The 12191-nt window shown below is 36.9% G+C and overlaps 1 protein-coding gene across 3 annotated transcripts in view; it reads left to right on the forward strand.

The window, feature by feature from the left end:
• The first annotated feature begins 217 nt into the window (after positions 1–217).
• The window catches only part of LOC105042420 (replication factor C subunit 1), a 22831-nt gene continuing 10857 nt past the window's right edge, over positions 218–12191 (forward strand). For 2 of the 3 annotated variants that reach the window (XM_010919618.4, XM_029263744.2), the window contains exons 1-15: positions 218–388; positions 747–882; positions 1001–1126; positions 1595–2098; positions 2189–2256; positions 2375–2450; positions 2530–2591; positions 2682–2821; positions 6104–6267; positions 6353–6541; positions 6672–6793; positions 6888–7095; positions 7935–7988; positions 8315–8484; positions 11863–11953. In XM_010919618.4, the coding sequence (XP_010917920.1) occupies positions 880–882; positions 1001–1126; positions 1595–2098; positions 2189–2256; positions 2375–2450; positions 2530–2591; positions 2682–2821; positions 6104–6267; positions 6353–6541; positions 6672–6793; positions 6888–7095; positions 7935–7988; positions 8315–8484; positions 11863–11953 (1977 nt within the window). In that variant the 5' untranslated portion in view covers positions 218–388; positions 747–879. The remainder of the gene's footprint in view (positions 389–746; positions 883–1000; positions 1127–1594; positions 2099–2188; positions 2257–2374; positions 2451–2529; positions 2592–2681; positions 2822–6103; positions 6268–6352; positions 6542–6671; positions 6794–6887; positions 7096–7934; positions 7989–8314; positions 8485–11862; positions 11954–12191) is intronic. The other variant, XM_010919620.4, reaches the window with a different exon arrangement.

Raw genomic sequence — 12191 nt, forward strand, 5'->3', positions numbered from 1 at the left:
GATAGTTTCAACATTATATAATAAATAATCTCAGATTCTCGAATAATATCAAATAAATTATTTATAAATATTTAAAAATTTTTTATAATTAAATTATTATTTATCAAACATAACGATCACTGATTTCAGATCATCATGGTGATCCATTCGGGTTAGTCTACCAAAGCATAGTAATCTCCCCACCAAAAGCAGCGCCTTGCGAGTCGCACCCGGAGCCTGATGGCTGATGATGAAGAGCAGCGGTAATCTAATTCCACATCTTCCGTCTTCCCCTCCCCCTCCTACTCGTGCTAGCAGAACTAGTCGTCGGCTCGTCATAGCGTCCCCCAGTTCCAATCCTGTCTCCCTCCCAAGAAAACTAACAAGAAACGGATCGCAATCTCTTTGGGTAGGAATAATTGATCCCTCTGTCGAAATCTCATGCCCTAGTTTTGACTACATTCCCCCGTACTCTTCCTTTTATTCCATCAAGAACCCTAGCTAGCCCTCTCCCTCTCTCTCTCTCTCTCTCTCTCAGTTCCCCCTGATCTTACGTTTCTTGATCGTTATTGCGTTCTCAAGACCAGCGGATCATCGTATCTGTTGAAAAGATTCGTTCTTTGGAGTGTTTTGTTGCTTTCCGATGGCGTTCCCGCCATATGTTTCTCCCATTTCCGTCTAGAACCCTACTTTCCTTGCTTCGCTTTCTTTCCTTCCCCTCCGCTGCAGCGATTTTTTGCGTCTCATGTTCTTTATTTTCGTCGCAGGACAACACCGCGCCCTAGTTTCGGTGCAAAAGATTCGATCTTGATGGTGGTTGGCCTTGTCTTCTGAGTTAGGTCAGGGCTTTGGACGGGAGACTCGCATTGGATCAGCACTGGGAGGACACGATTCTGGAAAATGGTGTGTTGGGTTTTAGGGTTTCTTGATTCGTTTGTCACTCATTGGAATAAATACTAAATTTGCTCGCTCTTTTCTTCTCTTTTCAAAAAATTGTTCTTTTGCTTCTGGGTTGATGAAGTCGTCGGATATAAGGAAATGGTTTATGAAGCAACATGACAAGGGGAATGGGACTGCTTCCAAGCCTGCTGCAAAGCCTGCGTCGGCTGCTTCTGAGAAGCCGCCTTCACCTGTTTTAGACGAATTGGTAACGCTCTCGTCTTTGATCCTTTTTTTCTACATTCTCATTTGGACTTTTAGCGAACTGAAACAGAGAATCGGTGATTTCCAGGATCAGCTCTTATCAACAAAAGACAATTATAAAAATAAGCTTTTAATTCTGATTCAATAGTTTCCTCTATATTACTCGGGAATCTGTTGGAATTTGATATCCAAGCTAAGTTGATTTTTCTTTTCAGAAGGACAGGGAAGAACTCAAGAAATGCATATGTTCTGATTTCAAGAGTTTTTCTTTTAAAGCTTAATTCATCAAGTTGATATGTTTGTTAAATGCCATTCTATGTGGAATATATCTAATCCAAAGAACATGCTTAAATCTGATTCTTAAATGATAGTTACACTTTTTTACAGTAATGCTGTACCTGGATGTCTAGTTTTTGTTGGTACAACATCTAAATGCGAGCGTTGCATTTGGACTTTCTTGTGGGATACCCAGGTGCAAGGAGCTCAAGAGAATTCAGGTAGAAGAAAAACAAGCAAATACTTTGCAACTACCACTGCAACAGAATCAGGCTCTAAACAAACAACAAAAGATGGAAAGGTGACTCAAAAATCACCTGCAAAGAGGAAGGCCCAAAAAATTAGGGAGGATTTTCAAGATGATGTTAAACCAGTGCCTGCAAAGAAGTTTCACAAGGATGAAGATGATGACTTTGTGCCATCCAATGACAAGAAAAAGGCGGCCGAGGTCAAACCCTCCAAGAAATTGAAAAGTGGATCAGGTGGAGGAGTTTCAAAGAATTCTGTTGATAAGGATGATGATGATTATGATGAAGATGAGCTTGATGATAAATATGTTGAGACTCCCATTAAAGCTGGTGGGAGAGGCAGGGGTGGAAGAGGAGCAGGAGCAGCTGCAGGAGGAAGAGGCAGAGGTGGTGGGAGAGGTGGGTTCATGAATTTTGGTGAGAGGAAGGATCCACCACACAAAGGAGAGAAGGTGATTAAATGAAAAGCATGATGCAGTCTGATGAAACTAACATAATCTGTTTATTTACTCTGAAATATCATTGTTGTCTTGTTATTTTAGGAAGTTCCAGAAGGTGCTCCTGAATGTTTAGCTGGTCTGACTTTTGTTATAAGTGGGACACTTGACAGGTAATTTGCTAGTTATGATAAGGGTTTGCCCGATTACATGAAAATAGTGATTTTTCCACATAATTTTTTTTGTACGCAAACCATTTATAAAGTTTGATGTGTAGCTTGTAACCTGCAGTTTGGAAAGGGAAGAAGCAGAAGATCTAATTAAGCACCATGGTGGTCGGGTCACTGGATCTGTCAGCAAAAGAACAGTAATTATCATAGTATCTTGCTATTATTTGTATCATATGTTTTCATGTTCTATTTGTAACTGGCATGGTTTGCTTACAGAGTTTCCTTCTAGCTGATGAAGACATTGGTGGAAGGAAATCTTCAAAAGCCAAAGAGTTGGGGTGTGCTCCATAACTTTGATTCTATAGTATCTCCAAGGCATTGGATGTTCTCAGGTTTTCCCTAATTGCTTCCTTTTTGTGCTCTTGTAGTATCCCCTTTCTTACTGAGGATGGATTGTTTGACATGATCCGAAAATCCAAGCCTGCAAAAGCACACGTGCAGGAAGAACAAAAGAAGAAGGTTGAGAAATCACCAATAAAGAGCACTCCACTTAAAGTTGAAGCAAAAGGTATACTTGGAACTTGCTCAAAATTGACTCTCTCTCTCTCTCTCCCTCACCCCCTTCCCCTCTCTCTTTCTTTGTCATATGCATTTTTGCAGGTTGCATATGCAAACACATATGCAGTTAGTATTTTAAATATCTAAAATAAATAAATGCCTTATATGCAATGATATGGCTATATTTTTACATTGTTAATTTACATTTAGCTGTCCTGCTTGAAACCTGCATGCAACCCAACCATTAGCTTGAACATACTTTATTCACATGGGCCTACATAAGTGTGGCCACATATGCAGTCACACAATCATAAAAGGACCACGGATGTGGTCACACAATGATAAGTAGGCTGTGTATGCGGCTATATAATACTAATTCTCTGGCATATGTGTCCTCAAAGTGCTAAGTAAACCATCTTTTCAACCATGTGTTCCAAGCACATATAGTATCTGCATATAAGGCAAGTGGTGTGGTTAGGGGGCCTGCATACACATATGCAGGCTTATCCACCACACGTTAGAATAGTGGTTCTAGTTGATTGTTATGTCGGCATATTGCACCAAGAATTCATGGTCCTTGCAAACACTCCTGTCTGGTATTTTTATATTTCACTTATTCATTTCCAGTATTGCTCTTAGTTCAGAGTAATATTGATCCACTTGGCTATTCTTAGATTCTGCTGTCTTTATGGTTCGTTGAGTAGACTTGTGCTTGTTTCCAGCTTGCTAGCTGATTTAATTTCTCAACAAGTTAAAAGATTGACAGCTGATGACTGAGGGTTTTCCAAACCTTTCTCATATTTGTATTGCTGTTAGGAAAACTGGATTTAACTTTCGATTCACATAAGGACTGGTGAAGGTCATGAATTAGTTTGATCTTACCATTTGGCTGTTGCATTCACATGAAAACTCCCAGTTCTCTGGCAGATAATTCAATTTTTGGTACTTTGATTCTTCTATAATCAGTGTAATTTCTTTGTTGGGTTCAAGTTTAATCTGTGATCTTGTCACTCGATATCCATGCAATTGCAACTTTGTTTCATTTTTTCTGAAAGTTTTGGATTCATAACACACAATGTCTATTGAACCTCCTTACATTATCTTTTTTAACTTTTACGATTTTTTTTCTGAGTAAGTGTATCAATTGCATTCCCCTGACTCTCGCTTGGATATAATATCTACATATTTGAGTAATAAATGGCTCCTTTTATCTGTAATTGATGTATTTTATATGTGTGCTTGATATTGATCACGCACAGCTGGTAGGCCTGCTAGTTGTTGCTATATTGTCTTTAGATATAATATCTAGTTAAGATTTGTTTGTGCTTTTGGTTCATTCTATTGGTCTTCTTTTTTTTCCCCCTCAATAGTATTGTTTCTTTGATGAAAGTTCATAATGCTGATGTTTTTGGTGTTATTTTGTCTGGGGATGTCACGTAATTGCTTAAGGTCGTTATTATGTTCAGTATCGCACACCTGTTGCATATTCCAGAAAATGAGTTTTTGTGAAAGATATATGCAGCAATACATGTCACTTCACTTTTTTTTTTTTTGGTATGGCTATCCATGAACCATGCCCATAATTAAATATGTATTTGTAGTTACATTTAAGGCATGCATGTATGCACAACATCATGGATGGATTTAATTATGCATGCTTGCGTAGGTCGTGCAGAACATCTTTAAGTAGTGATGATTAGGAGTAGTGAATTATGGCAAATAAGGAAAAAGCCCCCTTGAGTCCTTGACCGTTCATATTTGTCAAATATCCTAAGTGACTTTAGGTGATAGAGCTAGCCTCTAGTCTAGGTGATTGCCGTGGCACCTCAACAATTGGCCAGGCGTCTTGACAATTGCTTGGCAATGGACTTTGTATAAAGCCACTTGATCATTCTTCTGTTCCCCCATAATAAATTCAGCTAATCTCCTTCGGTTTAACTATTCCATTATAACTTGTAAAGATAGAACTTAAACTATTTAGGGAGCTAAGATTTCTTTTATTTAATACATTAAGCTTCAATATAGCTCAGTTTCAACCTAAAACTATACTGACTGCACAAATATGGTCCTGGACAACGCATAACAAAATGAAATAATGTGAAAATCCTTCTCTTGATGTCTTTTTTCTTCTTTGTTCTTTTATTATTATTATTATTATTTTTCTAATAGTTTTGACTGAAACTCTGCAGTTTGGAGCAAAATTATCGAAACTGCAGAAACTGTTGAAACCAAACTCTACCGAGGGGCTGCAACTGAAACTAAAACCAAGTTTTAGAACCTTGGTAAGCATGGATTTAAGTTCTGAGAAAGGATACAGAGGGCTTACGATGGTTGTTGCAGCTCCTAACAATTAATGAAGATAGATATGTAAATCCAATCCTGGATAATTGAAATTTGGAAGTCTTTGATGGCTATGGTTATTTGTGGCAATGATTTCAAGTGGTAGGTGAGTTACTTTCTTTATCCTGTGACCTATTAGCATCATCTGATGGAAGTTACGAGGAGCACAGAGAGACTGCATGTAATTCTAGATATACAGTTAGACAGGGATGGATAGCGAAGAATGGACCATATATTTAGTTGCAACACTCTGCTGTAATATTTGTTGGCTATTGTAATGGTTATGGTTTGTGTGTTAAGGTACCAAGTTGCCAACTATTGTCTGCAAAAGATGTGATTGATCATATGATAGAGTTATATTGAACATGCTTATATATGGTAATCATTAGTCGATTGTTGGTTGCAAACTCTTATAACTGGTTTGGTGAATTCATCCAGTTTTCACCTAATTTAGACCATCGGTTGAATCTTGGTCCATTCTCAATACAAAGTTCCCTGGAGGTTGGTCGTGTGATTCATATAACAAATCCAACCTGTACTAGATCTGACCAATCCAGGCTCATATAATATGGGATACTTTGATTATGTAAATAGATCTTCCTTTATCCATTCCAAAGAATTAAGTATACTAGAGTTCAGTTCTATACTAATTGCCAATTGCCAACATGAAGGGACTGTGACTTTAACATAATTAGTGGATTGCATTAGTATGTTCATAGGTACATTGTACAATTATACATATGTGGTCATTTTGTCTGCTATAAGTTCTTTAACATTATCTATTGAATTTTGGAGTAAGAGAAAAACATTATCAATGTAATGTCTGATTTATCCTTTTATAAGCTCCAGTTCTAAGTAATTGCTATTCTTTTATGTAATTGTCCTGGAGATTTTATTTGCTTTAAATTGTAAACCGTTTACGATGTATCTTGATGCATTTAGTCTCTTTCAGTAGATCGAGTTGGTTCTGGAGGAAGAAAAGATGCTGCAAAAATTGTTAAGTCAGGCACCTCTCCTGGCAAGCCAAAAATCCAATCCACTGACCGCAGTTCATTGACATGGACCGAGAAATACCGACCTAAAGTTCCAAATGACATCATTGGCAACCAGTCACTTGTATGAAACTCTGTCTTTACCTTTGTTATCATTTTTCTGACTGGTTTTCAGTGCAGAAACTTCAGCATTATGTTCCCATGTGTAGGTTAAGCAACTTCATGATTGGTTAATCCACTGGAATGAACAATTTCTGCATACTGACCAAAAGGGGAAGGGGAAAAAGCAGGCTGATAGTGGATCCAAAAAAGCTGTACTCTTAAGTGGATCTCCTGGGATTGGGAAAAGCACTTCAGCGAAGTTAGTTAGTCAGATGCTTGGATTTCAGGCTATTGAGGTGTGTTTCTATTGTTTCATAGTTCTGCGTTTTTCATGGGACATGTAGCTAAGTTGGGTCTGATATTGCATTTTTTGGTGATATTTTGCTCCTATTTTTCTCCTAATATTTCTGCTAATCTCTTCTGCAGGTTAATGCAAGTGATAATCGTGGCAAGGCAGATACCAAAATTGTTAAAGGAGTCGGTGGAAATACATCAAATTCTATCAAAGAACTTATCAGCAATGAAGCCCTAAGTTGTGGCAAGAACTGGTTGGTTTTGCATGGTGCAAGTCTTTTAATTGCAGTACAAATAATGGCTTTGATTGTTCTAAATTTCTAATACTGCTGGTAATTTAAATTACAGGTCAAAGCATCCAAAATCTGTACTAATCATGGATGAGGTTGATGGTATGTCTGCTGGAGATAGAGGTGGTGTTGCTGATCTTATTGCTAGTATAAAAATATCTAAAATCCCTATCATTTGCATCTGCAATGACCGCTACAGTCAGAAACTTAAGAGTCTTGTCAACTACTGCCTGCTGCTTAACTTCAGGAAGCCTACTAAACAGCAGGTTGTCTGAATTCGTGAGTTGTTTCCATAAAACAGTGGTTGCTTATCTATGTATTTTTCATGTCTTATGACCTCTATTGCTTTTAATGATTTTCTGTTTTTGGATAGATCAAAGTTTGTAAGTAACATTTAGTTAAAGAGGACCTAGCTAAAAAGTTAAATTCTTTTGAACATGTTCACAACTCTTTGGACACCTCTTATTGGCATGGTGGGGATACGTGCAGATAGCAGGGTCTTAGATGACTGTTTGGTTGCTATTAATTGCTAAAAAACATATGGATACATGAGCATAGGATGATAAATGCACTGGGCTTAAGGCCAAGTTACATGTACCAGAACAATTCCATTAGAAATTGGTCAGAGAGTCGATACAATATTTCTAGCAGCTCTAACAAGCTTTCAATGCAAATTTGTGAATGTTATCATATAGTTGTCTTTTAGCTATGGTTTTCATATTTTGTTCTCTACTTTGCTTGTGCCTTTTTGAGCATGACTAGGCTTGTTCTTATGTCTTGTTTATGTAGTTGTCTAGTATTTTTTTTTCCTTATTTTTTGTATGCCAAATTTATTATACATAATAGTTATCCATGACTTGACATGGGATAGCAAATGCTGCCTCATGTTCCTAGAATATTGAATGATCAACTGTTGCTGAATGTTAGGATATTAGTGTACCTGGTAAATTGTGCTGGTGGTAAAGATGATTGTTTGATCTTTCTTTGGTAGAGCTAGTTTTATGGTGATGATACTAGTTCTTTGGCTATGTAGATTTCTTCATCTCTAGTGACAACTTGGAAAAATGTGAAATATAACTGCTGATTTCTAGCTTTTGCATGACAGATGGCAAAGAGGTTGAAGCAGATTGCAGATGCTGAAGGTCTTCAAGTTAATGAGGTGCCTTGTGAAGTTAACATCATCTGTTTTTTTGTTGTTCTTCTGTCCTTGTTTTGATTAATCATGTACAGTATGCCTGTCTGAAGTTGAGGTTGTTAATTACCATGTTGTGTGCCTAGTCAGGTTTAGTGTATAATCATGAGTTTCTCATTTATGGCTTTTTTTGATATTTCATCTCATTATGATTAACTAAAATCCAGCTGATCTACAAGTCACAATTCCTTTTTCTTATATGTTTTTCATTTGCTATCACATAAATCTTTTTTTTTTTTTTTAAAGACTGATATATACTGCTTCATCCTTCTCTGATCCCCCTTTATCAATAGATTGCACTTGAAGAACTTGCAGACAGAGTGAATGGAGATATGCGGATGGCAATAAATCAGTTGCAGTACATGAGCCTCTCGCAATCAGTAATCAATTATGATGATATCAGACAGCGCCTTCTTAGTAGTTCAAAAGATGAAGATATTTCACCTTTTACAGCCGTTGACAAGTAATTATTCTTCATCACCTGTTTCTTATGTGATTTTTTTCCTTCCTTTTTAATTATAATTTTCATTAAGTCATCATATCTGTTAAAAGTAACACTGTTTTTTTTCCCCTGTGCTTCCTATAAAATTCAGTCTTACTAGTAGCTTGTATATTTTTCTGTATATGGCCTTTCTTTTTACTTGGTTACCTGGGATCAATTCAATTTGCATTCAATTCTTTTTGCCAATTTTTTACTTTGTAGATTGTCATGTAAGATAGTATCAAATTCGCATTGTGGAATATTTACACAAACTAGCAGAAGCCGAAGTTGGGCCAGTGGGGCAACTTCATGTTCCAATGAGTACAAAGCATTAGTTTCAGATGATCTTGGAAACTTAGATTCCTTATAATAGTTGAAGAAAGGATAAGGTGATTGGTAGTTCAAAAGTAATCTGATTCCTTGGGATTCTTCCATGTCATGATTTAATTTCAGCCTTTTCTGTAGAAGTTTACAAGTTCAAGTTTTAGGGAAAGTCAGTTGCTCGTAAAATTCCAGCCAATAAAATATTTCCTTTTACTTCATGCAAACTCTACAAATCATGCTGACCACTAGATACCTCAAGTCCTATATCCCTGTCAAAATGTTATAGGGGTTTGTCCACTTTTTTGATTTTGTAGATGAAATTTTAATGTTGGATCTGAACTGTGAGCCTTCTAATCCTAAGCACCACAGAATGTCTATCCTTAACAGTTAACATGCCCTTTCTCCTGTTGTTACATCAAAAGGGAAAGAAGATGCAGTAAGACCATGTAAAAGTAAAAAGTGAGCAAGGAAGTGCTGACATTTTAAAATTAGGCAAGGAAGTAAGTCTATCTATAGTGAGAAAATTTCCACCTTTCAAAGTATAGTACCTAAGCATCCGGGAAGCTTAAAATTCTGATGTATAGGATGGAAAATTGTTTAAAAGAGGTTCAGATGATGGCTAAAATCCAGGGGAAAAGATCTGCATAGATAGGAGCAAGCACATTTTGTTCCGGATGATATTGACTCGAGATGGATTGAGGTGTACTCAGAGCATCATCAGAGTTGGATCTTTGTTATGTTATATATTGTAGAAATCTAAGCGAACAGATATTGCAGAATATATTTGAGTTTGAAACATGAGGTGAAAGAAGATCAAATGAGAAACTGGTACATCTGGATAGCAGTAGACTTGTGTAGTCAGCACTATATCAGAGCAGGAAGGTGATTTCAGGTGTTATTGCCCTTTATACAAGTGGATTTGGTCAAATTGGACATTAAGAGTTAAGTTCCAACACTCATTAGAAAAATAACAATGGACCTTTATCTCAAATATCATTTGATGAAGCTTATCTCGATCCTTGATCTTTACGATGTGGGAATTCATGTGTTGCTGGATTGTGGCAACATTTGATTAACCTTATGAAGAACAGTATGGCAAGTCAGTCTGATAATGGTGGTTACTGATTTCCAGCAATAGTGTGGCAGATTTTGTGGAGGATGATGTAGGAAGACAATCTTGTAGTGGAGATTTTCGGAGAATGAGCCAATTTGATGATAGACTGGTGAAGCTATCATGTATTTCTTGGGTTTAAAATCATTTCTAGAATGATGCAGTGATTTTTATCATGCACTCTGTATACATTTTAATAGGCTTTAGTGCTTCATATATCACACTGACAAATAAGACAGGATCTTGTGATGTATGTACATGTAACATGATTATATATGTCATAAATTACAGTAAGGTGCACTTGCATATTATTCATGAGCCTTTGGTTCTTAGCGATCAGCTTGTTCTTTGGTTTCATTGCTATGATTAACAACTGGAAGAAAGAATTGTTCTGCTTTGCCTTCGCGAGAAAAGTTTGAGGTTTGATTCGCGTAAAGAATTTTTCTTCCCTGAAAGGTTATTTTTTGGACTATGATGCTTGGGAAAGTAGTTTTAGCATGTTTGGTTGACCATGGGAAAGTGACTTATTTCATAGTGGCTTATGTTTAGTTGAGCATTCACTTTTTCAGAAAAACTATATAAAATACCTATTATACCCTTAATACGTTACCCTATTCTACACATTACCATTCTTTGCAAATAAAAAATTATGATAGTTAAGGGTATTTTTGACTGTAGATTGAGGAGAGTTGGAGGCGTTATGATGGAAAGAATGTTCATTTTAGCTATAGATCTTTTGATGGCTTAAAAAGGTATTTTCAGAAAAAAAAAAAAAAGCCTCCAATTCCCATCCCATGGGAATTCCAAAAATCCATATCCCACATGGCTTTTTCTTTCTCATGGGAACACCTTTTTTCAATCTCTCTCCTTTGAGAAGTTCAACCAAACAAGAGGGACTTTTTTTCCACTTCCCGTTGACCATATTTTTCCCCTTCCACTTCCTGCGAACCAAATGAGTCCTGAAAGAAGGTACTTGGTGTTTTGATGCATGGTGTAATTGAGAGCATTGCAATATTTCACTTCTCAACTTCCATGGAGGTCGGACAGACTATATGAGAAGGTCTAGTTGTTCTATTTCATAAATTCTGGGGTTTTCATGATCTTCTTGGCTATATATTGCTGGCTGTGGACTACCATCTTCACATAGGAGCATTATGATTTATTTTCCTCTTTTGCATTTCTTTCAACTAGTGCCATTGCCCACTTTTAGCAACGAACAAAAGGGCATCCTAGTGCACAAGGCTCCTGCCACTTTGGGGTTTGGGAAGGGTTAGCTGTACGTAGCCTTACCTCTATATGTGGATAAGCTGTTTTCATGTTTTGAACATATGACACCCAAGTTACAATAGAGCAATCTTACCACAGCATCTATTTGTGGAAATAAACAAAAGAAATATAAAAAAGAAAACAAAATAACTTTAGTTTTAATTATTCTTTTTTCACCATGCATTGCATTCCTATTGTTTTGACTCGATTTAAATTTATTGCTAATTATCCTTTACATGCTACTTATGTTTGTCTTTAGTAGCTTTATTCGACAAGTAAAATTAACTTGAAGTTTTAATGACATATCATGCTTGCATATCCAACTTTATTTGTATATCTTGCCCATCATGCTTCACCAACATTGTTTTTAACTATCGTCTCTCATCTGGGATATGACTTATAGGCCAACCTGTTAATGTGTGTAACTACCGGGTTCTTAACCTGTTGATTGAAATAGTTTCAAATGTCGTTCTATCGATTTGGAGACTAGTTTCGAATGTCGTTCTATCAATTTGGAGACTATCTTTGCTTTGTTCTTGATTTTATGTCCGCTAAAACAACCAAAATACTGATTTCAGAGCTTTCTGGGCTGGGAAACTTGTTGATGCAGTGTAGCTGATACACGGAATTGCTTCTGCTTTTAACACTTTCATTTGTAGGTTATTTGGTTTCAATGGTGGAAAATTGCGTATGGATGAGAGGATTGACTTGAGCATGAGTGACCCTGACCTGGTCCCTCTTATTATTCAGGTTCGTGATACTAAACAAATAACTTTCCCAACATGGGTTAGATATTTTTCATGAATCATGTGTCTTTGTAGATTTTTCATTGGATAATCTGTCATGGTTTTTCTGCTGTAAGTATAAAGCCTTCTTACTTGAAGTATCCATCTTGAGACCTTGACAGAGATTTAGAGCTGTCAAGACGGGCCGGCCCACCCCGATCAACCCCGACCCGCCTCTAAATGGGTCGGGGCGGGCTGGCCCG

The sequence above is a fragment of the Elaeis guineensis genome, chromosome 3, assembly GCF_000442705.2.
Source record: "Elaeis guineensis isolate ETL-2024a chromosome 3, EG11, whole genome shotgun sequence".
Taxonomy (NCBI): domain Eukaryota; kingdom Viridiplantae; phylum Streptophyta; class Magnoliopsida; order Arecales; family Arecaceae; genus Elaeis; species Elaeis guineensis.